Genomic DNA, 27,468 nt, shown 5'->3' on the forward strand with positions numbered 1-27,468 from the left:
TTGGGTCTGATTTGAGATCAGATTCTTTTGTGTCCACACAGTACTGAGAAAAAAAATAAAACGTGTCACATTAAGACAGGAAATCTGATTTGCTGGGATCGAATTGGTCAACATGGTCATGTGGATAGCGATGTATCCATCCAAGTCTCCAATTTAACTTATGCAAAAAATTGGAATATCCCATAAGACATTTGTGAATAAAGCACTGTTTCCATTCCATTTATTCAAGAGAACAAAACCATCACTTCTGGGTAAACAGGTGCAAAGTATCAATACAAATGGAAGTTGTGCAACCGGGGAAGCCACTGTGGCTCTTTTATTCAATATAATAAATGTTATCACAAACCTCATTTTATCCTGCGACTGGGTTGATGCTGGATGCCTGACATTTGAGAACAGAGTCATGTGAGACAGTTCTGGGAGGTAATTATACCAAATCATTTTGATGACAGACTTTGGCTCTGGCATTTCAGAAAGACAAAAACAACATTTGAGATGCTGTGCAACGAGATTGGTTTGCTGGTTAGTCCAGTTATGCCAACCCACCGCTCCCCAGTTCTCCGCCATTTTTACTTTCCTGTGCCAATTATCCAGTCACATCATTTGTTGAGGCAAAGTCACATAACTTTTTTTTTTTGATGCACATAAAGGAATTTATTCTGTAAATTTATTCCGTAGTTTATGCGCATGTCTTCTTATCGAATAGAAACATTTCCCTCCTCAATTAAGTGCATAAGCCTGCTGAAAATAAACAACAATAGAATGCACTCAAAGAATTTGTAATGCTTTTAAACTGGTTATAATGGAAATTGTATTGGAGTGCATGGTGGCTTAGTGGTTAGCACGTTTGCTGTGCACTTCTGGGGATGGGGGTACAAATCCTGCCTCCGCCTTTTGTGCGTGGAGTTTGCATGCTTTAAGGGGTTACTCCAGTTTCCTCCCCCAGTCCAAAGATTGGTATTTCCATCCATTTTCTATACCGCTTATCCTACAGAGTCGTGAGGAACTTGGAGCCTATCCCAGGGAGCAAGTCAGGGTACACGCTGGACGTGGTGCCAATCCACAGCAGGACACAATCACATACACATTCATACGCTATGAACATGCCAATCAGCCTACCATGCATGTCTTTGGACTGCAATGAACATGCAAATTCCAACACAGACAGGGCAGCGGTGGGAATCAAACCCCCAACCCTGGAGGTGTGAGGTGAACGTGCTAACCACTAAGCCACCATGCGCCCTTGTCCATAGTTTGTGAATGGGTGTGCAATGGTTTGGCACCCCATCCAGGGTCTTTCTCGCCTTGTTTCCCCGTGACCCTGTGTAGGATAAGCAGTACAGAAAATGGAATGGAAATGGTAATTGTATTGGTTTTAATTGAAACTGTAATGGTCCCTGTGGGTTTCCACTGGTAATTTGTCACCTTCTATCGGTCACATGTAGCATACCATTAAGGACCAAAAAGGATACAGCAATAACATTTGGTAATGTGGTTTGTAATGGTACTTCTAGTGGAACCCATTAGAATTTTACTGATGGTTTCTATTTTTTTGTGTTTTTTTTTTTCTCAACATGGATTCGCATCTGGTGTTTCCATCCACCGTTTTTTCTTTAACATCCTAAAATACACGGATGGAAACATAGCAAGTGTAGCTTCAGTTCCGATCCCAGTAGAATCCACTCCACACGCAATCCAGCAGGAGCGGCTGATCTGGTGCGGGTTTTCCTGACCGCCGCCACTGCTCTTCTCTCCTATTGTGATGCTCACGCTCGCGCTTTACGCAGAGTTTACGAAGCGGCTCTCGTTAAAGAAGCTAAACGCGGTCATTTTTGTGTTTGAATCGGGTTTCCGTGATTAAAACTAGTTCCCAAAACTATGTCTTACCGCCTTGTGTTTAGGATATCGGAGTTGGAAAAGTGGAACTACACCGACCGTCGGCGACAAAGTTAAAAGGTAACGAGTTAAGTTTTCCCCCGCTCTCTCTCTCTCTCTCTCTCTCTCCCTCCCGAGAGCGACCTTCTGCTCACTATTAAACAAACCCCAGCCATCATGGCGAGACGCGCGCGCCTCGGAGCTGTGAGTTCCCCTGCGTTTATTTCCTCCTCGCCCTGGACTAGTCCCTCTCAGCTTTCCCGGAACAACTTGAAGGGTATTAACTGTTGGCTCGTGGTTCTGTCGGGACTCCTGTGTGGAGGACTTTGCGGTGCCGAAAGCGACTTTTCTATCCTGGAGCAAGCGCAAGTGTTGGCGGTGCAGATGAAGCAGCTCTCGGCTCAGGAGCTGGGGGTCTTCACCATGCAGGTAAGCAAACACCAAACACTCTTCTGCTGAGTCTGTGCTCTCTCATGGGGAGTGTATTTGTGTGGGATTTTGCTGTGTGTAGTCTCAGTTTGTACCTAAAACACATTTTTGGTTGTATGTATTTTAAGTAAAGCTAGATGGATACACTGTAAGTTCTGTGCTTTAATAAGAGTATGCTGATGATACTTTGAGGCTTTGAGTGTTGCTTTGAAGTTTTTTTTGTGTTGTGTTTTTATTATTATTATTTGACTTGCTCTACTTTGTCACATCCTGGAGTTAAATTCAGAGAACGCTTCATCTTTTGGGGTCTGGTATTTTTGTTTTTCTTGTTATTCTTCATATTATTTGACATCCCTACAAGCATTAGGCACTAAGCACTGTCTTCCAGATGTTTTTAGCTTGAACTGCACCTTAAACATACTAATGGAAACCAAGACTTCTCAATTTGTTTGTTTGTTTGTTTGTTTGTTTTTGGCAGCCAGGAAGCTAATTAAAGTGTACCTTCAGTTACACAGACCCTCTCACTACTGATTTATTTCTTGAATATTCTTTACATTTGTGCACTAGGGGTGAGTGATTGATAGGATAAAAAAAAACAAAAAAACAAACACATCACGGTTCTTGACAGAGTTTCTGTGAAACACGACACGATATCCTGGTTTTATAGGTTTGCTCAAAACATGTCAGAGAAACAGTGGGGTTTCATTTAGAAAAAATGTTGGGTGATTATATAGAATGGAAAGGGGAAAAAAATAGGCTTTTATATTTAATAAAGCAATTTATTTTAAATATTTTTTTGTAAAAATTAGCGTGTGTGTATATAATATATAATTTTTTTAAATTAATAAAAAACATCTTTAACATTGAAAAGAAAAAAAGTCTAATTAAAAGACATTTACATTGAGATTAAGTACAAAATTCAACCATCAAATAATTAATATAACTTTATATATATATATTTACTTATTTATTATAGGTTTATATATTATAAATTTGTAATTAATTGTGTTTTTTTTTTTAAACCCTGAAGAGATCACCATATCTAAGATATCTCATAAAAGCTTATTGTGGATTAATATCTCATGATATCGAAGTTATATCATATTGCCCTGCCTTACTGTGCAATAATGAATTATTTTTGCCCTTCTATCCCTGAACCTATCATTGATGGAACTCATTAGGTCCAACATTCATATTATTCATAATCCTGCTTGTTTTTGTGGTATTGAGGTTAATTCAAGTGACCCCTCAAATAGGTTAATAACTGTAAAAGAACTCTCTGTAATAATTTTGATTTAACGATGGGTTGTGGTTTCCATCACTGTGATGATAGATAAATAAATAAATAAAGAGAGGACCTCTTGGTTAGCCTTCAGGAAGCCTGTTTTGAGAGCGACTGATTTAACTTGCCGGGGGGGGGGGGACACCGCGTTGTGCAGAATTGTCTCTTATCCTGATTTCACGGTTTTATAAATTAAAACTAAGTGTTAAATGGACAGAGAATACAATGCAGTTCAGCGTTATGTGTTGAGTTATCACAGCAAAACATGCACTAGTGGAGAAAAAATTCAATAGGCATATGGGTGAAGGAATAGTAAAACAACTGATTTGTAGTAGAATGAGCATAGGATAGTGTGTGTGTGTGTGTGTGTGTGCGCGCGCACGCATGCAGTGTGGTACAGGCTTTCTTTCTTCCTTTTTTTCCTTAGCTACACTGTTGGAAAAGCACATCAAAAACTATTATTGTTAATATGATTTAAAAAAAAAAAAAGCATACGTGTATTCTGGCTCTTGTTTGAGAAATTGTATACTACTTTCGAAACAAATGGCAGACTTTGTTATGACGGTGTGATGTGATGGTGTTGAGGAGCGTACACTTCATAGTGAAAGGACAGAGTGGTGGTCGGTGGGGGGCCCCGTCCCAAATGGCCTTTCATCTCAGTGAAAAGCTGGAGACCACATCATCGTCCCAGAGGGGCCTGCACCACTCCCATTGCTCCTCCTTTGTCACACTTAGTTGTTAATAATCATCTCTCTCTCTCTCTCTCGCTGTCTCTCTCTCACACACACACACACACACACACACACACACACACACACAGAGACCTACACAAACACACACACCCATGCACATGCTTGTTTGCTCACTCCTTCTTTCTCCTATTAACCTCATAATTGATAACAGCTCAAACAAATACATATTTAAAAAATCTTTAAAAAAAAATCTTTAAAAATCTTCTGGCAGTCTTCTTTTAAACATCTGATCCGAGATGATCGTTGCAGCTGGGGGGGTTGGTTTAAAAAAAAAAAAAAAAAAAAAAAAAAGGACAACAAAAAACAGAAAAATAGCCCCCCCAGAAATGCTAATTTCAAACATTTGTGTTACATCGAGCTGTGTATTTAAGTCAGACCAATTCCCATAAGCCTGGACGATCTGCTTCCAGTTTAAATATTTCCCTGCCCATGAAAACAAGTCTTGCAACGTAGCATTGCCAAGCTCCTACACCTGAATGACGGCTCTGGCCTAAAGAGGCTGGAAGTGGTGTTGAAAATTCCCTGCATGTTAACGTAAATGTTGCGTCCAGGCTAATCTGTGATATCGGGTTTTTCAGGGCGAAAAGCTCGAAAGCGTTCTTCTTCGGTAGGCTACACTCAAGTGAAATGCTGTAAATCTGGCCTGATTACAAGCCACATAAATATTTAAGGTTAGAGTAAATAATGTGGTACTTCTGATACAGATCTTAAAATTGCCTCTGATTCATCATTCAAGATTTACTGAAGATCTTTTATGTAAGCTGACTTTTATGTAACACTCACTTTCACTTAGCAGAATTTTCTTTTTTTTTAAGGGACTTTTTTTTGGTGTTGTTTAAACGCAGTACCTGATCTTGAGTTAAAGTAAATTTGCAGCGCAGTGAAACAAAATGTGCTCATGCCCATGTCTGGTTCCTTGGCTCACAGTTCAGGTTTTACTCAGATAGGGGTGTTCTTTTTTTAATGCACAGGTAAGCTTTAGCAGTAGCTACGCTTTAGTGTTTTCTCCAGATCCAGCTGTATTGCTTGCCGAGTGTTTGGTGGAGCGGCGGGCTCTGTGTTTCATTTCTGCTCCTTAGACGACGATGTCGTGCCGTTCTGACGCAGACGCTCTGCGTCTTTCGTGCTGCAGCGTAATCCTGTTTACATAGTGTCCGTTTCGCTCCGTAACACACGATTTAGTTGTTTATTAACCCAGTCCATGCAGGACTGCCAAGGAAGAATGAATCATGGGACACTTGTGCGATTGTGTCTTTCAGGTTTGGAAAAAAATATGCATTTAAGCAAGAAGACACTCCGAAATGTCTAGCTTGGCTTTATGTCCGTAGTCTTCAGGTGTAGTGGATTTGTCTCATTCACCGGTGGTCCATTAAGACCTTCCCTATGCAAATGAACCATCTAGTCAACGGCCACCCATCCATCAACCCCAAGCAGTCTGGGTGGCATGCCTCTTCACATTGTACCAGCCCCACAGCCAGTTTAATATTACCCTGGTTCCAGTGGCTGGGTATCTCACACAGCGCTAGTTTCTTTTGAGCATGAGCCATGACACGAAAGCTTGTTAAGCTTTGATTAAATAGCCGTATAGTATTTGTGCACGGCTTTGCCAGTGTGACCTTCTGAAGTACTTTGTCTTTATTAAAACATGCACCTTTCCTCATGGGGGAAAAGGGAACATTTCAATTTAAGGCTTTGAAATTCATTTACGCTTGCGTTTGATCATATGCAGCGTTTAATGAGTACGGTTTTATATACAGAGAAGGAACATTCTAGTACTGTATGGCAGTAGTGCTACACAGTGTTAAAATTCGCATACTTCTTAAACGAAGGAAAATATTTTTCTTAGGCCAACTAGGATCCACATCGTAATTCTCCATCTAAAATTCTTCTTCATACTTTATGCAGGAATCAGTTGTTTCCTTACTTAAGCCTTCAGTTAGGCTGAATATCAAATCGCTTCCTATGTACCATGTAGTCTCACTAGGGCTGTTGGCGATATGACAAAAATATCATATCACGATACTTGAGGACGTTTCTACGGTACGCAGTGCGTATCACGATATATCATTTAGCTAACACAATCTCCGCTAAACAGTAGTAAAATAAGCAAAAAAAAAATGTTCAACTGAGTTTGATGATACTTCTCTTTAATGCCTAAAAAGGCAAAGAAGATTAAGTTTAAAAAAAACAATCAAATCAACGGCGTCCATTCAGTACCATTTTATTTGTAATTATTAAAAATGTAAAAATTATATATATTTTAAATGCATCACCATACCTACGACATTTCAGAAAAGTGTATCGCGAAATCAATTAGCACAATAATAATATTATATTGATATATCGCTCAGCCCTAATTCTCTCTACACAGGGTGTAACATAGTGGCGAAACCCTCATAATGCTGTCTATGCTCAATTTGAGATTCAGCCACAGAAAAAGATTGATTCCTAAAATTCAATTAAACTTTGTCATTATACCAATACTGAGTGTTGTACAGTATAATGAAACACTATCAGGCTACTTCTCTGGTGCTAGAAAGTAGACAAACAATAGATACATAGAGAGTGAACGCAAGATATGTGCAATGAACTGTAACTGTAGGTGAAAGGGACGACGTAGTATTTTAAAGTGCAAACTATATTTAAGCAATAAATATGAAGGCATTAAGCCTCTAAGAAGAACTATTGCTAGTGGGGTTGTAAGGTGGTGACAGGAGGCCCACTAAAATTCCAGCAATATATTTAATGTATACAAAATACAAAATGTAATTAAAGATGGTTTGGGACTCGGTGTTCTTTCAGGGGGCCAGGGATTCCTAGGTACACCTCTGTTGGAAATGAAGTACTTCCATGCCAGGATAGATAATGTGTTTTGTTTATTATATACAGGTGCATCTCAGAAACAGGTGATTATCGTTGTAAGCTAAATTTTTTCCGTAATTTAATTCAAAAAGTGTAACTTTCATATAGTCTAGATTCATCACACAAAAAGTGAGATATTTCAAGTCTTTTTTGTTTTAATGTTGATGTTTGCAGCTTACAGCTCATGGAAATCAAAACCCTGTATCTCTAAATATTAGAATAAAGAATTTATAATACAGAAAAGTCAACCTTCTGAAAAGTATGTTAATTTATGAACTCAGTACTCGGTCTGAGCTTTAATCCTTTTGCATGAATTACTGCATCAATGGGGCGTGGCATGGAGGTAATCAGCCTGTGGCACTGCTGAGGTGTTTGTTATGGAAGCCCAGGTTGCTTTGATAGCGGCCTTCAGCTCGTCTGTATCGTTGGGACTGGTGTCTCTCATAGATTCTCTATGAAGTTCAGGTCAGGCGAGTTGGCTGGCCAATCAAGCACAGTAATGCCATGGTCAGCAAACCAGTTACTAGTAGTGTGGGCATGTGCCAAGTCCTGCTGGAGGAGGAAATCAGCGTCTCCATAAAGCTCGTCAGCAGATGGAAGCATAAAGTGCTCTAAAATCTCCTGGTAGATGCTGCATTGACTCTCGACTTGAGAAAACACAGTGGACCAACACCAGCAGATGACATGGCACCTCAAATCATCACTGACTGTGGAAACTTCACACTGGACTTCAAGCAACTTGGGCCCTGTTTACACTAGTGTGTTTTCGTTTTAAAAGACATAACTGTTGCTGTGGTTACACCTGTCGTCTAAACTACTCGAAAACGGAGACTTTTGGAAATGCCGAAAACCCCGTTTAGTTTGAAAACTCCAGGCTCGCGTTTCAGTGTAAACAGATCAAAACGAAGACTTTTGAAAATGAAGGCATGGCTTCACCCACATTCGCTCCCTGATTGGGTCTTCTGGATCACAGTGTATCCTTCCCTGATTCGTCAAGCCCCTACCATACGACCATTGCGCTACCTTGATCGAATATGAAATAACGCGGAGACTGAACCGCAAGCTTTGCTGGTTTTGTTGTTATTCTTAGCAGCCATTGTGCAGTTATATTCTGTATTTTATAATACTGCAGCTGCCCACATGCGCAAGAGGCGAGCTATGATTAGAGCAATTGGCAACAAATCACATTTCGAGCAGCGTAAGCCCTACATGGACCGCCAGTTTGTTTTGCCTGTAGGTGACTAGCAACCAGCTTCCTGTTTACACTTGTATGCGCATGCCCAGTGTGTATGAATGGTCACGTGACACGTGTATTCGTTCGTGTAGTGTGGATGGAGATCGTTTCTGAAACACAGCGGAAACGCCAGTTTTTTAAAACGAAAATGCACTAGTGTAAACAGGGCCTTGGATTCTGTGCCTCTCCACTCTTCCTCCAGACTCTGGGACCTTGTTTTCCAAATGAAATGCAACATTTACTTTCGTCTTCCCCATGATTGTGGTTGTGTGTACTGAACCAGACTGAGAGATTAAAGGCTCAGGAAACCTTTGCAGGTGTTTTGAGTTAATTAGATGATTAGAGACCTTCTCAGGTCGACATTTCTGTATTATAAAGTCTTTATTCAAATATTTTGATATACTGGATTTTTGATTGCCAAGCTGTAAGTCATAATCATTGAGATTAAAACAAAAAAGACTTGAAATATTTCATTATGTGTGTAATGAATCTAGTATATGTAAACATATATACACACACACATATATACATGTGTATATATATGTATATATACATATGTATGTGTGTGTATGTGTGTGTATAATATATATATATATATACATACACACACACACACACATATGTATATATACATATATATGTATATATACATATGTATGTGTGTGTGTGATGTATGTATATATATATAATATAATATAATTCTGATGTGTATTGAAAATACTCTTATTGTTTAAGATTTGTCTACTTTTCTCCAAATGTTTATATACCAAAGACATGATCAAACATCATGTTCATAATGCCCAGGCTTTTGTTTGAAACCCCGCCCCCCCCCCTTTTTTTTTAATAGAATCCCAAATTTTGTTTTCAGAATAGTCATGTACTGCAAAAGCCCTAAGAGTCCATATAATATTATTATTATTATTATTATTATTATTATTAAAAAATCGTCCTTGTTTTCTGGTGATCTCGACATAACAAAAAGCTGTTTTCTTATAACGTAATTTTATCACGAGGAACTCTCGCGCCTTGCGAACGGGACTGGTGTCGCATGCACGTTGCCATCTTCATGAAACATGAAAATGTTCCAGCCCTTATTACAAACGCTAGTATTATGTTTTACTCAGATCTGGCCGACCTTTCCGGTTTCTCCTCTCGTTCTGCTGTTGTGCTTTTTATTATTTAAAAAAAAATGCTTGCTGTTTTAGGCGGTGCAGAAGGACAGTCGTGTCACCCTGAGCCCTGCCAGGTTTGATAAGGATGAGCGAACACTGCGTGGATTGGTCAGACCTGCACCATGTATTGCTTGATTGTCTTGGAGAAAGAGTTTCTCGAGGGTTTTCGATGGTTCTCAGTTTCCTGCAATGGTTCTACACAAGGGGAATCCTCTGTGTTAGGGTTCTGCTGTGTATAGAACATTTAGAGGATATGTATCATAATTAGAGATGCACCGATACTAAATTTCTCAGCCGATACCGATAACTGATTATTCAGAGTGATATCGGCCGATACCGATACTGATAGTTCTGCCTTTTATACCTTCTTTTAAATGAATAATAATTAATTCCACAATTCTGAAGGAAATGCACATAAAAACTTTATTCTCTCCATTTCAACAAGTTGTTTCACAGTAACTGGTCTTATAAACAGAAAACACATTACTCTAATTAACATTAACACATGAACTCAATTCTGAAGAGTAAAGTAAGATTTCTTAACTTTCTTGAATTGTAAAAATCCTCCTGTTAGTCTCACATTCACTCTCCACTAACAAAAGCATTTCTACTTCATCACTGAACATCAAACTGCTAATATATAATGTCAGCTTTATATATTAACATTAACTGGATATGAAATGTACTACTCTACCAATATATTTTTATGTGCAATATTGTCAACTCCTCTTCATTTAAATCTTTCATCAGTGTACTAGCGCTTTAATTCAGCTCGAGCAGCGCGGCAAAAAAATAAATTAGACCCTACGCCGAAACTCCCGCTTCACTGCTGCACACAGCACGAAATCGATGTGTTTTCCCGCCCTCTTTTAATTGAGAGAATATAATCAGCCCTGATCATCAGATGTTTTTGAAATATCAGCCGATGGCGTGAAAAATAGCCTTTATCGTCCGATACATCGGTGCATCTCTAATCATAATATATAGGTTCAGTAATTGTAGTCTATATTTCCCAGAAATACATTAGTCGCATTAAAAGGTATATCTTTTTTATTCAAAAAAGAAAAAAGTAAATAAGATTTTAACACTGAAAGAAGTACAAACTTTTAACATTAAATCTGATCCCTCAGGTTAGTTTGTAATTATTTTAAAAAGCATAAATTATATAAGTTATCGCTATAACTCTTGCGGTCGCAAAATCCCGGAGGGGCTTATTTATTTATTTATTTATTTATTTATTTATTTTCTCCTCAATCACACACTGTGCTACAGATCCGCTATGTAGGGATTTGTTCCAAAGTGTTGTAATACACTTTAAAGTGTAAGTTCTGGAGGGAACACTACTATGAAGTGAGCGCAACCTGTTTAGTGAACATGCGGTGAATTAACTATCGAACAACTGAGGCTGGGCATTTCACTGAGAATCTTCCAGAGGCAAATCTGAGCCCTTCTCCTGAAGGTGAGCCTTCTTTACAAGTGTCTTTCATTTAACAGGAGCTGTAATCGACTGGCTTGTTTCATTCAGGGTAGAGACACACACACACACACACACACACACACACACACACACACACACAGAGACGGGGCTGAATAGGAGCTTCATGGGAACTAGGTTTTGTGTGGCCCTTCTGCAGGGTGACCTGTGATGGCACACAGGACTTTATCAGAGAGGCTTTAGCACACAGCACTTCCCTGAGAGACATGGGGGAGAGGAGGGATAAGAAACGCTGTGAGAACCTGGCTGAATATGTGTTTGAGCTCTGCGTGTGTGTTGTCGTGAATAAGGGTTGGTTCAGCACTTAGCCGCTCTTCAGGCTTTGCTTCTTTTTTTTTCTTCTTTTTTTTTTAAAAACACCCCTCCCCCTTTCTCTCCTGAAGGAGGCCTGGCTTTCACGAGGAGCAGCAAGCAGGGCCCCTTCTACTGCCAGACTGCTGGACTAGCCTAATTTCTGTCTTTTGGATTAATGGCCGAGTGTGTCGTGACTCGCAGACGTAGCCCGGCGACATTTCTGAAGAAGGTCCGTGATGCGATTAGTGCGGGTGTGTGAACGCGAGTGCGTGCATGTTGCCAAAACTGAGCCGTAGCTCCTAGCAGGTCCAGGCAGCTGAGCGCAGGATTGTGGGGGGCTGGGAAATCGTACGTAGGGTGCTGTGAAAAGGTCCCACAGTGCCGAGCAACAGAGCGAGAGGACTCCAGGCTCCTTCCATTGTCATGAATAAATAAATAAACCTACTTCATTAATCCTGAATTCTGCTTGAAGGTGTTGTGTGTGCAGCAGACACCAGAGCGGTACTGTTATTCTAGTTACACACACACACACTTCCAACTTGCTTTTTTCAATTTAGATCACGCTGCCTCTAGAGTTCAGGGTCTTCATTTGTCTAGCAATACATTTTATAATTGATCTCACTGTGAAAATACATAGTATTAGATTAAATATTTTAGGCTATTCTTTCTCTCTTTTTTTTTTCTGGCTGTGAAATAGACATTCGGATAATGCTATTTGTGTGCATTAAAGCGCACCTATTATGGTTTTGAAACGTGCCTAATTTTGTTTTAAAGCTCTCATACAATAGATTTACATTCATCTGATGTCAACAAACACTTTAATGTGCTCATAATGTAAACCGCAGCATTACCTTATCTTCCCCAGTGTCACAAACGACTCGTTCAATGATCCGTTCTAACGGATTCACTCTAAACTCCTCCTTTCAGAGAGCATACTCTTCTCTGATTGGTCAGATGTCCCAGCCTGTTGTGATTGGTTTACCGCTGTCAGTGAGCAGCCGATGAAGACCAGAGGCGGGGCTTTTTGTTACAAACCTACGTAGGTTAGTACAGGAAGTAAGTCTGGCATCACTAACGACTCGTTTCAGCTGTTCAGAATCGGTTCCTTCTTTTGGGAGTCAATAACTCCATTTGTTGTGCGCTTTGATTTTTTTAAACTTTGCAAATGTTTTTACATTCACAAACTGCTCTAACAACACACTGCATGAAAAATAATATTTGAAAAACCATAATAGGTGCACTTTAATATAAACCTGTAATTTGAATTACAGCCAACACTACTGTCTGAGCTGCGGTTATAGAACATTAACCACATTCTGACCAATCAGATCAGAGAATTGAACAGCACTGTGCTATGAATTGGTTTATTTTAATCAGCCAATACTGCAGCAATGCAGTAAAAATTTTTGAAGGATTGAAGACGGAGTTAGAGCCGAAGTATGTTTTTTTTTTTTTTTTTTTTTTTCTTTCTTTCTTTTCTTAGTACAAAGTTGAAATTCTTGTCTCTGAGGTAATCATGCATACGCTATAGATGCAGTACATGCAAAATCATGACAACAACAGAGGAGCTTGTGATTTTTAAAAATTGCCACAGACTTGGCTTTTCTTGGATTTGGGCCAAGACGCGTCATGTGGAAGTCATCGCAGCGCGCGTTCAGCCAAAGCCTTCTTTGATTCACGTGTGTCGAACTCATTCATCAACAAACATCACAGTTTCATGCAACTGCGATTTCACCAATTCAAGCAGTTTTCCGCAAAAAAAGCACAAAAGACTGCAGCAAAATCACGCATTTTTGGCCGCAACAATCACAAACAAAAAACCAAAAACTCTTCGAAATCCTGTACAGACTGACCAGCGAGGACTCCCTCCTCATCACTCACTTGGAGTCTGTCCTCCCCTTCACTGGCTCACATAAAACAGGAAATGACCTCGAATGATGCCTGACCTCCGACCCCATCTCTCTGATGGGGAGATGAAAGAGCGCCGACACTGAGGTCAGTAATTGGCAGAAAGGCCAGCGGTGCCTTTGTGTCTCTCTCTTTCTCTCGCTCACTCGCTCGCTAAAACGCTGCGCTCAACAGGCGGCAGCTGCGTGGCGGTAGGTTTTCCGAGTGCCAGTGTGCGATGGTGGCTTTATTCATGCAGTCTGACCGGTAAAGCAACACCTGCTTCAACAGAGAAAAAGGCTCTGGGTGTTCCAAGACACTACATTTCCCCTGGCTTGTGTGTAAACACGACATGCGGCCCGAACGTGATTTTGCGTGGTGTAAACTGATCAGTGTTGCCAAAGATATTCATGTTTGTTTATTTATATCTCCCATAAGGCCAGCGAAGACGTTGACTTGTGTTTTAGATAAATTGACTCACCCTGAGGTGGGATCACATGAGCTATGTGGAAATTTTTACTGCCTCGTTTACTTCGTGGATGTGTGTGTGTGTGTGTGTGTGTGTGTGTGTGTGTATATATGTGAGGTGTTGTATGAAAAACGTGTGTTGAGCTTTGAGTGTTTATAGTACCTGTCTGCACTCTGCTTGGCCTGTGTGTGTGTGTGTGTGTGTGTGTGTGTGTGTGTGTGTGTGTGTGTGTGTGTGTGTGTGTGCGTGTGTGTGCGTGTGTGTCCGTGCACTGGTCCAGAGCCAGCGTGTCTGCACAGGAGTCTTGGGGACGGCTTACTGCCTGTATGAATGCTGCTGAAAACAAAATCACATGTAATGAGCGCTTGTAGAGAGACAGTGCACCAGAGCATTGTGGGGAAGCAGGTGGCCTCCGTTGCCTGTGTGAGTGCAGATCGACGCTCTGGTGAGAATATTGTTGAAAGCTCTTTGTGTGTGTGTGTGTGGCGCACGGTGGTTAGCACGTTCGCCTCACACCTCCAGGGGGTTCGATTCCCACCGTGGCCCTGTATGTGCGGAGTTTGCATGTTCTCCCCGTGCTGCGGGGGTTTCCTTCGGGTACTCCGGTTTCCTCCCCCAATCCGAAGACATGCATGGTAGGCTGATTGGCATTTCCAAAGTGTATGAATGGGTGTATGAATCATCGCGCCTGGGGGCCATCTTCAGTCATCTTGACTCGGTCTTGCCACTGGATCATGGTGGTCACCGGGAAGTGAGAGTGACGCCGATGCTGCACAAGTCTTCCTCACGCGTGAGTCGAGTTCCAGTTTGTGTTCCCCATAATGGAGGCAGAAATGTCGTCGAAATGTGAGTGTGTGTTTGTGTGTATTAGGGATGTCACGAGAACCGATACTTTGGTACCAGGTCGGTACCAACATTCTTATAACGTGACGGTACTTGTTTTTCCGCAGTAGCGCAAATGGAGGTTGCAATTCTTCGGGAACTGAAGGGGGCAGCAAATACGCGCAAGTGTTTTAGTCGGTCCACGAGTGGTGAAGCAGAAGAACACCAACTACAAGCACACGGGAAACACTATAAAAGTTTAGTCAAATATGGAAATACTTCTCATTCGAGGCGGATGACAACAAACATATATAATTGATGCTGTGAAGCCGGTGTGCAACCGATGCTATCGTTCACTTCAAGCAAAGCGAGGAAACCTGGAATTTGGTGAAGCACCTTAAAGACGGTCCTATGTTATGTTTGTTTGAGGCAGCTGGCATTGTGGCTGTGAAACCAGCTAACGTTATGCTCCATGTAACGTTAGTGATAGCCTGTTATTTCTTAACGAAGTTGACACATTGCAGTGTTATAAACTATCTCCGAATGGGCCACCATGCATCGCCATTCAGCCCGTGTTCTGTCAGCTAAATGTAGCCTAATGTCACTAATAATTATTCAAACGTTCATGCTTTTAATAAATCTTTTTGGTCTGCCACCATATCAGTGGATTTAAATTAATGCTTGCATTCAGAGTATAAGGGGTGTGTGTCTCTGTGTGTGTGTGTGTGTGTGTGTGTGTGTGTGTGTGTGTGTGTGTGTGTGTGTGTGTGTGTGTTTAGGAGTGCACCTCCACTCATTATCAGACAGTGTTTGATAACTAAAATCTCCCTCTCTCTCTCTTTTTGCCAGTATCAGCCAGAGGAGGATGTCCTCCAGGAGAGTTTTTAATATATATATATATATATATATATATATATATATATATATATATATATATATATATATAATATATATTATTTTTATTTTTATATAACACCGTGTTATCGACTATGGAATCGAGTATTGTGTACTTTTGGTGGTATCGGTACCGACTACTAGATTTTTGGTATCGTGACATCCCTAGTGTGTGTATGTATGTGTGAGTGAGTCTTTTTTTTTCCCCCCCATTGAATATATAAAATATTCAACAACAAAAGAAAATTACAGTTTGGTATTATATTGATGTTTTTTAAATGGTGAAAAATGGCTAATTTTAATGCCGCATGCCTTCCGAATGAGCGCTGCTCCTTTGCGCTTTTGTTCATGCATAAATAAAGATGAGCTTCGCTTTCTCCGATTGATGTAGCTCCTCTCTCCGAGCCCTGTCGTGTGTGCTGATCCGAGTTTGTAACTCGGCTCTGTTTGATGTGCCGTCTTCAGAACATCAGAACTCCAGCCCTGCATTATTGATGGGTTGCTGTCAGTCTTCATGCACTACGCATTTTAATGACGTTTAGTGCTGCGGTGTTACTGACTATGTGGATGTGTTAGGGTTGTTAGTACGGGTGTTGCAGGTTGAAATTTTCACAGCATGATAACCCGGTCTACAAATATCACGGTGTTAATGAACCGTTCAAAAAGACACAAAATGTATGACAAGCTCCTTGTACGAGAACTCTTTTGGCACATCCTTGTGCATTAAACAGAAATAAAGACCAAAATATCCAACCCCCTGAATTGTTCCCTTTTTCTTAGAAGGATATTTTTGCAAACGACTTTTCCATAAAATCTCCTCCACTGTCAGGGTTGATCACGTCGTCGTCGTCGTCGTCGTCGTTGACGTTAGCCGAAAGAGAAGATGGCTGAGAGGACATGTCGCTCACTGAGCTGGGGAGAGGGGGAAAAAAATCACTACCTAGTGCTGCTTAGCTAAAAATATGTAGGCTAGTTTGGTTTAATTTTGGTCAGCAGTGACGTGTTTTCCTGGTTTGTTCGCTGTCGTGTCATACAAAGAAATAGGAGTAGCAGCAGAGGCAGTAATGTAATGCAGCGTTTCCCAACCCCTTTTTCAGTCACGGTACCTCAAAAATTTGTGGCACCCTACACGAACACTAATGCTAGACAGCGTTAGCTGCACGATGACGTTGATGGTTCAGAAGCATTTCTTTTAAGAAATGTCCATATTCTTTTGCACTACACACGCATCGTCTCACGCTAATTATTAGGATAAAACACGCACACGTTACGCATACTGATGTCGACGTGCTGCTGACAGGTCAGCGAGGGGGGTCGAGGGGGAGGGAATAATTTTTTTTAAATTTAGTTTATGATTATTATTATGCATGTGTGTCTCTGTCTTATTTTTTCTGTGTTATTTCAGACATGAGATGTTTATCTCATATATATATATATATATATATATATATATATATAATAAATATATATATATAATATATATATATATATATATATAATATTTTTTTTCTTCTATGTTTTATACACATTTTAGCATTTTTGAAGTGTTTGAAGGATTTTTACACGGCACCCCTGCTCTCATCAGACGGCACCCCGGTTGGGGAAACACTGATGTAATGTATTTGTCATCAGTATTGGTTTACACAGACAAAGGGTTTTCAACGCCGTCCGTGTCCCCTGTGCTGAGAAACAGAGGTTGATTTTAGCTGTAGTATTTTTACATTCAACTAAAATGTTGACATCAGCCACGATTCACAGTTACAATTTCAATTCTTTTAGCTCTTACATAATGCGATTGAATAATAATAACTTATTTCAAACAAAGTGTTTTTTTTTTTTATTAGATTGGACATTTGAAAATGTAGCTGTGCAAAAACAGTAACAATCTTTAAGTAATCTTTAGCAACCAGTGCCAACAATGCTTTATTTTAAAATGAAGGATATTTAAATGAAGGATATTTAAAGGCTATAGATGGTGCTGTTACTATTTTTGCTCAATGAACCGTTCTTTCTCGACAGAGTAAACAGGCACCATGTCTTTCACCATATGAAATGCCACCACATCAATCAATTCTTTCTTGTCATATGGAACAGCACCTGAAAATGTTTCCCGCAAATGCTGCATTCGACTCGAGGTCGTAGCTTGTGATTCCCAAACTCCAACCAGTTAAAGCCAAAGAGAACACCCGCTCATCTTGAAATTCCTACTCGTCAACTTGGGGTATTCTCCTCCATTATGAGTTCCTTCTCCGTTTACCGAGCGACGTCAAATCAACACGGCCGCTCTCAGCATCAGCTGTACACGTAGTAGCACTTCCTGAAATGCGTTATGCTGTATTTACATGTATTTGCTCTAGATCAATCAATGTACAGATATATTCGCTTGTTAAATCTAAAACATTGACTATGCTCAGTACGTTTACATGGACAACGATAATCCGATTATTAACCCGATTAAGACGATACTCTGATTAAGAAACTAGCATGTAAACAGCGATTATTGATGACCTTAATCTGATTAAAGTCATACTCGAAGTAAACACAAATCGAATTAAGACATGTGGAGTATTCCTGTTTAAGTCGCATTATCGACATGTATTACAGACATGTACACACTTTAATCACTCTATTAACGTCGTGTGGGAGTTTTCACCGCGTTTTGTGACAGGACACGTACACACACGGCAGTGCTGTTTGACAGCAAACAAGAGAGCACGGCTGCGTCCGAAACCGCGTACTTACCTGCTATACAGTAGGTGAAATGCATGTATTTCAGCTACTATATAGACTGTGAGCACGTGGTTTGGGACGCAGTCCACGGCTCCAAGCAGTCGTCTTTTTGCACGTACAGCATGACAAATAATTAACCGCACTTGAAGTGTTCGTAAAATTAAAAATGCAACACCCAAAACTGTATACGGTACCATAACGAAGACCAACTGTATGTCGATACGTGAAATTCCGGAGGGGACGGCGTGGCGCGGTGACGTAATGACGTGTGCTGTTAATTGGTCTATGTTCTATAACATGTAAAACAGGGACATGAAAGGAATATTCTAAAAGCGACTCATGTAAACACCTTAATCACAATATTGTCTTACTCAGAATAAGATCAATGATTAGATTACTGCTGTCCATGTAACGTAGTCAGTGATTGCTGTTTGAGGAGGAAAATCTACATCACTCATGACAGTTAGTTGGCTAACATGAGAAAAGATGAACATGGAGGTGTAAAAAAATTTTCCCACTATACCGAGGTCGGAAATGACGTAATTCTGACCGACCCATTACCTCTTATGAGGCAAATCGAATGCAGCATTATATTTTACGTGAACTCTTAAAAATTCCGTATCTCTGAAGTGATATTTCCACCTTTCTTTACTATGAGCTCATTCCTCAGGGAAGTGCTGCCTGTTTATCTTGGCGGTGTGTTTTTTTTTTTTTTTCTTTATCAGTGTGTGCAGTGCACAGTGTTTGGAAGCATCACAGGCTGTGGGATTTAGTTATCAAGTTAAGAAGGCTGTGTTTTTGCTTCATATCGGTTTTGAATAGCATTTTATAGATTTTTTTTTATTTGGAAAAAATATTTAATATGTATATATGAACAATCTCTATTGGAGTGTTGAAAGTTGCGTTAAAACATTCAGTCGAGTTAACCTAATTAAACGTGAAAATCGGCCTGTACTACTGGCAAGTACGGACACGTACTGTATAGCAGAGTAGCAGAGCTCTGCTGACGTCAGCTATCGGATCAGTCTGACGAGCAGAAGCACACAGTTATATGCTTCTAAATGGTAGTGATTTAAAAATTGACGAGTGTGTGTGTGCTTTAAAATGGCATTTCCATTTGTAGTAAAACATGGTATATTTGATTCCTTGATTAATATAGTTTATTTCAAAGTACCAACTTCACCTTGTGTGCATTTGCTAATTACTGTATGCAATAATTCTTTTTTTCATGCAAGACCCTGGCATACCAGGGCAATATGCATATTTTTTCTCACTTTTAACACCTCATAAATCAGTAAGTTTGATTTCTTTCAGACATACACTTGGTTGCAAAAAAGAACTATAAGATAAGTAATAAATTTGAAAATGTGGAAGGTCTGATGTGCCTTAATGTGGGGAGAGAGAGAGACAGAGAGAAAGGGCCAAAGCTCACAACTTTTATTTATTTATTTATTTATTTATTCATTCATTGCCGTTTTCTGCAGGCTATAAATTAGCGAATATATAAATGTGGACCTTCTATTGGGCCTGGAACGATCTGCAAAATGTAGTTAAACTAGAGATATTGCCACCTCTGAGTACTTTTAAACGGCGTTTGCAAACCGTTGTAAGTGATTTTCTTGATTTTTAGTCTTATTAATTGTTTTCTATGAGTATTGTTTTTTTGTGGTCATCTCCGTGTGAAACTCCATGTGCTGCCATCTAGACCAGGTCTCCCTGGAAGAAGAGATTGTGATATCTCAGTGGGATCTTCCTGGTTAAATAAAGGATAAATAAATAAATAAATAAATAAATGCAATTTTAGAGGTTAAAGACATCTTATACTAGACAACAATCCCTGACAATGTAATGCGTCTAGCACAAGCAGTTGAAAAGTAATGGCATATGGAGCTTTTGAATCTTTTACTGTAGCCCTCATTTCCAAAGGCCACGCCCCCTTTTTAAAAGTCTTTTTAAAATCTTTTTATCTCAGAAACTAACACAGATACAAGCTTGACATTTCGCACGCTATTTATTGGGGACGGTGGCATTATTTTCAGAAAGTACAAAGCAAATCTGTGATGGTCAGTCGGGAGGACTCCGCTGATTTCACATGGCTTGAAGGTGTGATTTGACCAAAATATTATATCAAGAAACACTGCTATGATACATATGTGTAACGATATTTAGGTTTGCTAAGAAATTGTCAGTAATGCATTTTACAATTTGAATGTTTAAGCACTTTGATTACCATCTAACCAGCTGCTTCCAATCAGAGTTTGTGATTGTTATAGAAATACTATTAGTATTGTAATATCTAGGACTGCAACTTTTCATAATCGATTAGTTGGCTGATAATTTCTTTAAATTAATTTTTTATTAATTTGATATATAAGTGTATATATTATATAATAGTTTTTTATGGAAGAAACTGAAGAAATGGGCGGCTGTGGTTCAGGTGGTGTGAATGAGACACCGTGTAAAGCACATTGGATAAAAGTGCTATATAAGTGCAGACCATTTACCAAGAAAGTCATGTGACTCTAGGTATCTGCTAAAGCTAGCGGCGTCACATTACGTGCATATAACGTCATGCGCCGTCGACTACTAAGTGGCTTATGCTTCCTGTTAGTAAAAAAACCCACTAGTGTTCCATTTGAGATGATATTACCTTTCTAAAATTCACACACTAGACAGTAGAGTACCCAGTGCATAGTGTAAGTGTATAGTACGACATTTGGGACACAACTTTAGTATTTACTCTCTGAGGCGTGTTTTCGGAACAGAAGTAACGTAGTGGGTAAATCTCCCCCGTGCCGTGCGCAGACCAACTAATCCATAATGAGATTCGCTGACAACGATTTTCATAATCGATTTTATCGATTGGTTGTTGCAGCTCTAGTGATATCATTTATCACAATATCAGTACTGCATCGTTGCATTGGCCAGCTTTAGATAATAGACAGAAATGCATTTAATCTCTATTTTATTTTATTTTTTTTATTTTTTATTTTTTTTAAATATCAGAGGTGAGGTAACTGTGCAGAGTGATTTAACTGTGAAACCGTGACTGTGTACCAACCCTAGCTGTTGCATGATGATGATTAACAGAATATAATTAGTTTATTCCAGAGTAAGTATTAGCTTGAAGCAGCTCAAATTATGTCATTTGAATTGTTTGTTAAATATATAAACATACCACTCTGTAGGTGTATTTTATGACACCACTTCTCTGAGTGCACTAGATCTTTATTTTTCAAACCCTGTCTGCGTGCCTCGTTAGTTCATCATGCTGTTAGTGCAGTCCGGCTTTCCAGCTGTGTTTGAGGACTTTGCCTCGTCTTTCAACCCGATTGTCCTTTCTGTTTGGGTTTCTTCCCAAGGCCCATGGCAAGTGTCGGTGTGTGTTTGCTTGCAATGCCTGCTCTTCAGAAAAGCTGCAAAGTGCCAAAACCAACCGTTACATTCCTGCACCAGGAACAAGGAGTAGCTTTTTGTATTTTTGGATTAGCTCCAGTAGTTATTCAGTTTGCAGTCCCACAAGAACAGAGTCTGAAATCCGACACCAGATATGTCTGACTTGAGTTTCTTTGTCAGGTTTTGTGAGTTGCGCATGAATAAATGTATGGAAGAGCAGATTCTAAGCAAACCTACTCTACTCTATGGACCAGCGAAGTGTTCAAAACTGTCCGACTTGTAAATAAACAGGTCCAAATCACATGACCTTCAATTAAACATGGAGTGTAAAGTTGTTGTTTTTTTTAATGTGAAAATGTGCTAGAACATTCCGCAGTGATTCAGACTGCTGCACAGATGTACAGAAATGCCTGTGGAGTTGAAACTCTTGAATGATACAATGGGAATGGGAATATTTGCTTCTTAGGTGTAGTAGGTCCACAAATTTTCACTTCTTCTAACAAAACAAAAATCAGTGTGACACGTTTAGGGAGATGTGAGGTATACATTATTCAGCTAGCTCTACTGCAAAAAAATATATCTATTTTTAATTTAACATCCTTGCACACCCAGTAGTACCTATTGTACTTTTCCCAGGATTTCGCAGAGATTTTTTTTGTGATTGTTGCGGCCAAAAAATGCTCGAGTTCACTGCGGCTTTTTCTCTCTCTAAAATTTGCAATGCAACTTGCAGAGTTTTTTGGGGTTTTTTCACAGAAAAATACTCGAATTGGCGAAATTGCACAAAATTGTTTTGCACGGTCTTTCGCAGTGATTTTTGTTGTTTAAATGAGACCTTTTTAGCTGTACTCATGTTCGACGCACGTGAATCGAAGGGGGCTTTGTCTGAATGCACGTCGGGATGACGTCACGTGACGCGTCTTGGCGCAAATCTGCGGAAAATCTGTGGTAATTCCGAAAAATCGCAAGCTTCTTCAAATATTGAGGAGTTTGCTGGATTTTGTGTTAATTTCTGCGATCGCAAAAGCACAAACACTCTAGGGACTGTTTTTCCATCTATTAAACCAGTAAGAGACTTTTTTTTGTGTGTGTGTGTACTAGGGCTGCACAATATATCATTTGTTTATAGTTATTAGGAGTGTAGAGTAACTATAATCAGACGATTTGGATTGATGCATCCATTTAAAAGGCAAAGAATGAAAAGACTCGTAAATGGATTATCATCTTAAATGTTTTACTTAGTCATGCTTGTGAAATAGTTCTTCTCTACATCATCATTCACAAATTAACAGTAAGCGTACTCCAGATTCTGAGCAAAGTTGTTCACAGATCATAATCGGAAGCCTGAGGTTTACACCCCTAATGGTTATCACAATACTGATATTAAAAAAAAAAAAAAAAAAAGAACTGTAAAATGCAAATGAACACACTAACAAACTGCTTTATTTTACTGTGTTCTAGGAGCGGTCTGTCGCAAAGCTTTCAGAAACTTAAACAACTAATGCCAAATAAGTTTAATCAATAATTTTAATCTGTGTAGACTGCAAAATTTGGACGTTTTTTCACACAATAGTTATGTTCTCTCATGGCGTTGGTGATGAATTAAATGGTGTATAATCACGCCACCTAATATCTTCAGCTTGTTTTATTCTTTTGCTAGGCATATTTTAATCACGTGTAGTAATAATAATAATAATAATAATAATAATAATAAAACAGCACCACTATCCTTAAGGTTAAGGCTCTGGGTTACTGATCGGAAGGTCGGGGGTTCAAGCCCCAGCACAGCCAAGCTGCCACTGTTGGGCCCTTGATCAAGGCCCTTAACCCTCTCTGCTCCAGGGGTGCTGTATCATGGCTGACCCTGCGCTCTGACCCCAGCTTCCTGACATGCTGGGGTATGCGAAGAAAAGAATTCCACTGTGCTGTAATGTATACGTAACCAATAAAGACTCATTATTATTATTATTATTATTATTATGTTTTTAAATATTTCTGAAATTAGTAAAACAGGCAGCAAAGCTGTACATAGTAGATTCATTAGTAATGTTGTCCATGTGGCAGGGTGGCATGAAGCGAATGCGACACCACGCAGTGCCTCATGCTGTTTTACATATTGCTGGAGAGTTTACTGGTGGGGGAGAAAAAGGAGAAAATATCAATCAGACATTGTCTTTGGTATAACCCGTGTTTGCATACAAGTTGACGCTGCTAATAATAGACAAGGAGTTTGCAGAGTCCCTTTTTTGACTATATAATTAGCACTGAAGTCTGATTGGAGATGCAGGATAGATGCTCTGTAAGTGGCTGAGCGAAAGGTCCTTGCTTAAAACACACAACAAGCTGAGCAGAGAGCCTGCCTGAGTGAGCCTAATGGACTTTGGCAGCACTGTGTGTTCCTGCTCACTGATGCCTGTCTGTAACCAGGCCCATTTGTGTGTATGTGTGTGTATGAGGCTTTGTCCTTTAGAGCGAAGCTAGCAGCAGGATGTAGGCAACGGGTGAGCAGCGCTGATCCCAAACCCAACAGTTCTCCTTGACCACTCGGATGGAGTTCCTCTGTCGGTGCTCTGTTCCTTTTGGATTCCCTTCAAAAGAGCTTTCTGAAGTTAGCACGTCTGCCAAGTACATGGTTAAAGCTTGCTGAACTACTCTGGTGACAGACACACACATTCACACCCAGTGGTGCTGTAATTTAAATGCGCCAGGCAGTTTTCTGACAGTGAGTATGTATACGTGGATGGTATATAATCTGATAACTGCAAAAAAAAAAAAATCTGTTTTTCTACAAACAAGAGGACTTTCTTAAAATGGACTTGCGTATTCAGAAAAAGCTCTTCATTAGGGGAAAAAACATGACCGGGTGTTCTGTTAGGAACGATATCAATAGTGCGGTGATGTGATCTGGCCAGAGGCAGAGCGGATTTACCGGTACCACCCTGAAGTTGATTATTTTCCAATAATAGCACATGTTCTATCATTCTTATACCACAGGGCGGGAAATGGGGGGAAAACTCCACTTGCTAAACTTAACCAGCTGGTGTTTTCAGTCTCCAAACACTTAAGTGTTGTTAAAAGAAAAGGTGATGTTACACAGCGGTAAACAATTGACTGTCCCAACTTTTTTGGGGTGTGTTTCGGTCATCGGATTATTCAAAAATAAATTAAATTCACAAAATAAAACATTAAACAATGTGGTAATATATATTGAAAACACATTTACATTGTGAACTGAATTTTCAGATGACTTGTGGGTTTTTTTTTTTTTTTTTTTTTTTTTTTTTGCATTTTCCATACTGTCACAACGTTTTGAGAATTGGGGTTGTATATACCCACTACAGTATTATTATTCCCTTCTTAAATACCCACTACTGTATTATTATTCCCTTCTTAAATACCCACTACTGTATTATTATTCCCTTCTTAAATACCCACTACTGTGTTATTATTCCCTTCTTAAATACCCAATATTGTATTATTATTCCCTTCTTAAATACCCACTACAGTATTATTATCCCCTTCTTAAATACCCAATATTGTATTATTATTCCCTTCTTAAATACCCACTACAGTATTATTATTCCCTTCTTAAATACCCAATATTGTATTATTATTCCCTTCTTAAATACCCAATATTGTATTATTATTCCCTTCTTAAATACCCACTACTGTATTATTATTCCCTTCTTAAATACCCAATATTGTATTATTATTCCCTTCTTAAATACCCACTACTGTATTATTATTCCCTTCTTAAATACCCACTACTGTATTATTATTCCCTTCTTAAATACCCACTACAGTATTATTATTCCCTTCTTAAATACCCACTACTGTATTATTATTCCCTTCTTAAATACCCACTACTGTATTATTATTCCCTTCTTAAATACCCACTACAGTATTATTATTCCCTTCTTAAATACCCACTACAGTATTATTATTCCCTTCTTAAATACCCACTACTGTATTATTATTCCCTTCTTAAATACCCACTACTGTATTATTATTCCCTTCTTAAATACCCAATATTGTATTATTATTCCCTTCTTAAATACCCAATATTGTATTATTATTCCCTTCTTAAATACCCACTACTGTATTATTATTCCCTTCTTACATACCCACTACTGTATTATTATTCCCTTCTTAAATACCCAATATTGTATTATTATTCCCTTCTTAAATACTCACTACTGTATTATTATTCCCTTCTTAAATACCCAATATTGTATTATTATTCCCTTCTTAAATACCCACTACTGTATTATTATTCCCTTCTTACATACCCACTACTGTATTATTATTCCCTTCTTAAATACCCAATATTGTATTATTATTCCCTTCTTAAATACCCACTACTGTATTATTATTCTCTTCTTAAATACCCACTACTGTATTATTATTCCCTTCTTAAATACCCACTACTGTATTATTATTCCCTTCTTAAATACCCACTACTGTATTATTATTCCCTTCTTAAATACCCACTACTGTATTATTATTCCCTTCTTAAATACCCACTACTGTATTATTATTCCCTTCTTAAATACCCACTACTGTATTATTATTCCCTTCTTAAATACCCACTACTGTATTATTATTCCCTTCTTAAATACCCAATATTGTATTATTATTCCCTTCTTAAATACCCACTACTGTATTATTATTCCCTTCTTACATACCCACTACTGTATTATTCTCTTCTTAAATACCCACTACTGTATTATTATTCCCTTCTTAAATACCCAATATTGTATTATTCCCTTCTTAAATACCCACTACTGTATTATTATTCCCTTCTTAAATACCCACTATTGTATTATTATTCCCTTCTTAAATACCCACTATTGTATTATTATTCCCTTCTTAAATACCCACTATTGTATTATTATTCCCTTCTTAAATACCCACTACTGTATTATTATTCCCTTCTTAAATACCCACTACTGTATTATTCTCTTCTTAAATACCCACTACTGTATTATTATTCCCTTCTTAAATACCCACTACTGTATTATTATTCCCTTCTTAAATACCCACTATTGTATTATTATTCCCTTCTTAAATACCCAATATTGTATTATTATTCTCTTCTTAAATACCCACTACTGTATTATTATTCCCTTCTTAAATACCCACTGTGTTATTCCCTTATTAACTTCTGTACAGCAGACACATTGTCTAAATGACACAGTTAAATTAATGTTTATATAATGTGTGTGTGTGTGTGTGTGTGTATATGTACCCTTTTTATTAGCTCAGTTATCCCAAGCTCCCTATTTCTGTGAAAATCAGGTGATGTTTTCAGAGGCTTGTGGAAAAGTGAAAAGCAACATTCCTCAGTAAAATCCCCGCGGATTTGCCCCCTGTGAAGACCTTTCATCCTGTCAGCTGGCATCATCACCACACGCCTGAACCAGGGCAGAGGGTCATCAGGACATAGAAAGGATATGCATTCTCATTAGTTCTTACTCACTAGTTGGACATGTCTTCAAAAACAAAATCTTTAAAGCAAAGCAGACTTTATTATTTATATCTTTAGAAAATTAGGCCATGTTTGAGGAAGAATTCTGCTTATTTGACGGATCCAGGCATTCAAATTTTCATGCTTTGTCTCTTAAATATGCTTCGTTATTGCTTCCCTGGCACAGCTGAGTGCAGCAGATGAATACATGTGTATCTGTGTCTGTACTTTTGTCTGTTTCTTGCCATTATGTAGAAAAAAACTCGACAGTTTAAAGGGTTTCATACCTTTCCAGTCTACAGCACATCTTCCATTCAGGGTTTTCATTGCTGTTGAAAAATACCAGATATGTTCCATTCATGCGTTTGCTGCTTGCTTGCTAGCAGACTCCTCAATGGCTACTTTCAC

The 27,468-nt window shown here is 39.0% G+C and overlaps 1 protein-coding gene across 1 annotated transcript in view; it reads left to right on the forward strand.

The window, feature by feature from the left end:
* The first annotated feature begins 2,017 nt into the window (after positions 1 to 2,017).
* Positions 2,018 to 27,468, forward strand: part of cachd1 (cache domain containing 1) — a 99,332-nt gene continuing 73,881 nt past the window's right edge. Inside the window, exon 1 of the mRNA XM_053635765.1 lies at positions 2,018 to 2,304. Within this exon, the coding sequence (XP_053491740.1) occupies positions 2,053 to 2,304 (252 nt within the window). The 5' untranslated portion in view covers positions 2,018 to 2,052. The remainder of the gene's footprint in view (positions 2,305 to 27,468) is intronic.

The sequence above is a fragment of the Ictalurus furcatus genome, chromosome 11, assembly GCF_023375685.1.
Source record: "Ictalurus furcatus strain D&B chromosome 11, Billie_1.0, whole genome shotgun sequence".
Lineage (NCBI taxonomy): Eukaryota > Metazoa > Chordata > Actinopteri > Siluriformes > Ictaluridae > Ictalurus > Ictalurus furcatus.